The following is a 5,571-nucleotide window of genomic DNA, read 5'->3' as shown; positions in this document are numbered from 1 at the left end:
TGAAAAGAGGATGGGCAGTTTCCAGTACTTCAATGAAAACTCAGGGCAAGTGAGGCTGTCAGACTTCTCAGCACTGGGCAATCACCAAACACCAGAAACACCAGATTAGACAGAAACCATGGTATTTTAACACAACCCGAGTTACTCTCTTTGTATTTTATTGTCACCAACAGAAATGCAGTAAGATAACAAAGGAGCCAAGCATTCGATCCTTGTACCAGTGTGTCATGTGCTATTCAGAACAGAAATCTGCTTCAACATGAACACGGTGGTTTTGTGTTTGTTTTTTTTTAAGGGCATGTCTTAACATTTCCGTGGCTGTTGAATAATATACATTCTTTTAGGCAGCATGAACTTCTCCAAGGAAGGCAGTGGCTTTTGGTGAGCAACTTGTAATGCAGCTGCAGGAATATTGTGGCTTATCTGTAACATTAAAATGGGGAAAAGAAGTAGTGATGAAACACAACTTTTCCCACTGCTCACCTTCTAAGTCACGTGAAAGCATTTTAAAGAACATAGTGAGACCTAAATCTAAAAGAAATTCAAGTGATCAACATATCAAGACTCAGTGACTGCACATTTAATAATTTCTGGTTTAAAAAAATCAGTATTTCACAGAAAGTCAGGCTGGTGCTATTTTTTTTTTTCATTTTCCCCCCTGTTGTTTGTAAGATCTGCTGCAAAGATACAGAAAGCAGAGCAAAACCTGTATCCCAGAGTTAACAGCAAGCTGCTTCAAATTCTTACTTTCTCTGATCCAAACAATCATAACTGTAGCATTTAATTATTACTTTTATACTTTTATTACTTTTGTATGTGAGACTGTAGAAACCAGCTGTAGAAGAAAGTGCTAGATAAGAGCAGAGGAGATAGGAAGGAAAAGAAAAACATGATGATAGAACTGTTCACCTTAACTAATAGGTCTAAGCCAAATTTCGAGATCTACACAGCAAAGCTTTGATCCCATCCGTTGATGAAAGGCTCATGCTGAAATATGACTGATTTTTTTTTACCAAGCTCTACAGATGAGGAAGTCCTTGTACGTTTCACAATCAAAAGATCACATATGTATGAAAAATAGATGAGAGCTGTCAGATCTTCTGATTAGCATGTAAATTAAAAAGCCACCTGTTAAACCAGCTTTTGCAACGTGTAAGACTCCGCATCAACAACCTAGCAAGAGATACCAGACAGCATCTGATGACAGCACCACAGTAATGAATAGAAGGGTCCATTGACAGATTTGTGACACGGTCTACAATCACCTCATAGGACTTCCAAGAGAGAAATCAAGACAGTGACTGCCAGGCCTCAGGTGACATAACTGCATAGAGAGCAACAGTGGAGTATGTCACACCTGTTGTCTCAGTGACTTTGCAGTAATTTTACATTGGCTTACCATCTTACTCTTCAACACTCCCACTTGCTTTCTAAGTTTTACCTTCTCTTTGCTGTTGAATCGATATAGAAAATGCTATTTCTATAGTTGGGTGATACTGAAGACTATGGGTTTTATTTTTCGCAGAGCTAAGGTTAAAAGCCAGAACAGCTTACTATGTCACTGCTATTTTGTCCCCACATATCAATAAATTTGAAATCAATGTACCACTTAAAATATTAAAATAAAATAAAATAACCATAAAGGAAAATTCACTTTCTGATATTTTATCTTTAGCCTCATGGAGAAGTCCTGACACACACACATCCTGTTCTTTGGACCTACTTTGTGCAGCATGACATCCACGTGATGAATTTTTGAAATATTGACAATTCTGCAAAGAAAGAGAAAAAACTATTTAGCATCCATCTCACAAAAACACTGACAACTGTTTTTCAGACTTCTTAATATAGAGCATTCTGTAGTAGAAATTCAGGTTTGGAGCCAAACTGCTTCATCACATTAAAGAATATAAGAGTATAAAAAGGAAAGTGTTGTCTCAGAACAGAGAAATGGAAAATCCATGTTGTTACTTCTCTTCTTTCTTTATATATAAGGAAACTACATATAAATATCCTTAAATATTTCATGAAGGGATTTTTTATGCACTGTGGAGTAATTTCACACAAGTCTAGCACTGGAATTCAGACCTACAAAGTTTGACTTAGCCATCCGTATTTCTTTAATCTAGGCCTACAAAAAACATTCATGTTTTGGTGTGGCTTGTTGGAGAAGGAATTTTACTTTCTACATCAAAACCTCTCACTAACTTTTTGTACACAAATATCCCACCACTTCTTATTCACATTTTAATACTGCAGAATAGCCACATCAGCAGCATTCCAAATAAACAAGCTGTGGATATGAAATAGCTTGTCTCAGCATTAGAAGACTGCACATTCTGATAATACCATTATTTGCACTGATACCTCTGTAGCTTAAAATGGAGTCCAGAAAAGCCAGTATTACCCATATGTATGGAACCAGAAACCTGAACTGTAACTCATGAAAAAGCAGGTACTGATTTAGTGATGTTACTGATTCTGTGGCTGCACCAAGATACATTTCCTGCTGAAACTTCAATCTCACAACTGATAACAGCTTGCCACATTGAGAAATACAAGATAAAAGAGGTCTCTCTAAGCCACCAGATAATCATGACTTCAGAAAGGACAGTAGCAAGACTGGACTCAGACAACTCGTATCAGTGAAAGAAATGTAAATTATAATGCACCACAAGAAGTTCAAGCACAAGCTGGGTTATTAAAACAGCTTAACTAATGAGATATAACCAACTTTAATGTATTATAAACTCACACAGACTTGTATAACGCATCTTTGTGAAATACAGAACATCCTAAAATTAATTTCACTGGAAACTAATTGAAAATTGCTGGTTACAGGTAGGCAGCAATGCTTTTATTTCTGTTACACAGCACAAAGACAGAGCAGGTATCCCACAATTTTTCTCCCTCATTACAAGATGCTTTGTATGGCATCTTCCCAACATTTTGAAGTTTGTATTTTTTAAAGCCCAAAATTACCTCAGACTTGCTTTTTATATATAAATTGCTCAAGTTAATTTAAGTATTACACTTGACAGAATCAAACGGTTGTCTATTTTTTATCCTTCAGCCCATTGCCTATGACCTTTGACCCCAGGGCAGGGGTAGTGAGCCCTGCAGGTGCAGTACCTTGTCTTGGCTCTTCCCAGGGGCCTGGCATTTCTCCCAGCAGGTACAGCTTCTTGCTTTTTAGACATTCTCACACCTCCAGCTTTGGCTGCAAGAAGAAAACACAACTTTTTTACTTCACTTGTATATACACAAGTACATGAAATAAGCCAAAGAGATCCACCAAAACCAACAAAATGCTGTCACAGTGTACTGAAATCTGCCTCCAGATGCTGTAATCAGAAAGTCAATGAGTTTCTGGTCACTGGAACTTAATGTTGTATCTTAGCACCATAACATTTAAGGAAGAACCAATCTCAGAAGGAAGAGATTCTGTTTTAAGTATTGGAAACAAAAAAATCCCACAACTCTGAACAATTTCAGTTTTGAAAAAGCAAGAAGGGTTCTGAGACGTGCTCAAGGTATTCCAGAAGAAAGCTAGTAATGTGTATAAGATCCAGATGCACACTTGTTAGAAAACACTTGTGCTCTAACAAGTTTAATTATACTTCATTAAGATATCTGCCAATCACAAAACCAATTAGCACTAATTAAAGTATGGATGATCTAACAATAACTAAGTTCTGAGGCTTGTCAGAAAATTCAGTTCTGGACAAAACACGCAAACTGTCTGAAACACCTTCCAGCTTTAAACCTGCCAAACTCACAAAGCTCTGAGCAAGCTGTCCATCCGACAACAAGGCCCCCATTCTTACCAGGAATAACCAGAACAGGGGTTTTCAAATACAGGTATTGAGGGGAAGGGGAGTGGAACAGGGAATAAAGACAAGTCTCAGGAGTTACTTGTCTAAACAGCATGACACGTGTATTTGTCTTCTTTTTCTTTCAGCATACGTGATAGTCCAAGTGACAGCTGTTCTCTATCCAATCTGACTGCTCTCCTGCGTTTCCTGGGTGTGGGTTTAGGCTTAAAACAATTCTGCAGCCATGCCTGTAGCAGCCCCACAGTGCTGGAGCTGTGCAGTACCTGAGCTTGTTATTCCTTCTTGCATCACTTAAATACAGTTAACTATGCTGCTGTGTAAGCAGTGAATAAGCAGCCTAGAGATCTCACAGCTGCAAATCCACTACAGATGTGGAACAACATTATTTCGGCGATCTAACTGCAAAACAAAACCTCTCTGAAATGGAAGAGTCAACAGCGTTATCTTTTAGTAAAGAGCATCGGGGCTCTAACTGCCCTCAAGGTCCTGCTGGTGAAACCCCTCCTTGTCCGTGTTAGTGGGAGTTTGGGTTAGGGCTTTGTTAGTGTTGGTTAACAGCAAACAGCCAGGATGTTTCAAGGTCTCAAGCAAGGTCTGTTCTCCTACAGCTCCTTACGATACGGGCGGAACAGAGCTTCCAAATCAAAGAGCATTAGGCGAAAAAGCCGACGGCAAGAAAGCACCGCGCCCGGCAGCGCCCATCGCGCGGACGGCAGCGCCGCTCGGATCCCCCGCGGGGAGCAGCCGGGCCAACCGGAGGAAGCACAACCTCCCACAGCTGGAAACGCGAGTTTAGGAAACCAGCTCCGGGAGCACCGAGCGCGTGCCCGGGCACGCCGGGAACAGCGAGCGACGACAACGAATGGTTCGGGGCCGGAACGCCGAAGGCCGCGGCGCGGTACCTGGCGGAGCGGGAACGGCTCTCACCTGCACGGCCCGGCGGGCGCGGAGCCACCAGCGCGGGACGGGCGGGCGCGCAGCAACGGACCGAGCCCCGGATCGTACCTGAGGGAGCGCGGCCGTACAGCAGCGGACCGAGCCCCGGATCGTACCTGAGGGAGCGCGGCCGTACAGCAGCGGACCGAGCCCCGGATCGTACCTGAGGGAGCGCGGCCGTACAGCAGCGGACCGAGCCCCGGATCGTACCTGAGGGAGCGCGGCCGTACAGCAGCGGACCGAGCCCCGGATCGTACCTGAGGGAGCGCAGCCGCCCGGCGGCGGGAGCTGCACTGCGCGCCTCCTGAGCGCCATCGCTGCTGAGGGGCGGGGCGGGGCGGGGTTTGTGCCGGTTGTAATTACCGTACGTGCTCAAGGAGGAAACAGCCCATCGGTGATTGCCAGCGGTGTGTGGCCGTAGGATGAGGGGAAATGGCCACAGAATGAAGCATGGGAAGTTCTGCACCGATGTGTGTGGGAACTTCTTCCCAGTGCAGTGACGGAGCACTGGAGCTGCACACGGAGGGGGTGGATCTCCTTCTCTGCAGACGTTCAGGACCCACCTGGACACCGAGCTGTGCACCCTGGGCTGGGAGCTGCTTGGGCAGGGGGTTGGACTCCTTGATCTCTGGAGGTCCCTTCCAACCCCTATGATTCTGTGATAAGATTTCACTCCACCAGACGTTGCATTCAGAGCAGCAGTGAATGACGGGCGCTGCCCGGGATGCTGGGTGCCTGGCACTGGCTGTGCACGCTCCACGTGAGGAGTTTCCATCACTGACGGTGCGAGCCGGTTTTT

The 5,571-nt window shown here is 44.0% G+C and overlaps 1 protein-coding gene across 1 annotated transcript; it reads right to left on the bottom strand.

The window, feature by feature from the left end:
- Positions 1-271: 271 nt before the first annotated feature.
- DAPL1 (death associated protein like 1) lies at positions 272-5,097 on the bottom strand. Its single transcript, XM_065750565.1, has 4 exons — positions 5,030-5,097; positions 3,133-3,220; positions 1,724-1,772; positions 272-423 (listed from the first exon to the last, which is right to left on the bottom strand). Exons 1-4 carry the CDS (start codon positions 5,085-5,087, stop codon positions 304-306), a joined length of 315 nt encoding a protein of 104 aa, XP_065606637.1. The 5' UTR covers positions 5,088-5,097; the 3' UTR covers positions 272-303.
- Positions 5,098-5,571: the final 474 nt, after the last annotated feature.

This window comes from Cyrtonyx montezumae, unplaced genomic scaffold, assembly GCF_038088225.1.
Source record: "Cyrtonyx montezumae isolate F1298 unplaced genomic scaffold, pur_monq_1.0 scaffold_7, whole genome shotgun sequence".
Taxonomy (NCBI): domain Eukaryota; kingdom Metazoa; phylum Chordata; class Aves; order Galliformes; family Odontophoridae; genus Cyrtonyx; species Cyrtonyx montezumae.
This window is presented reverse-complemented; position numbering and strand designations above follow the sequence as displayed.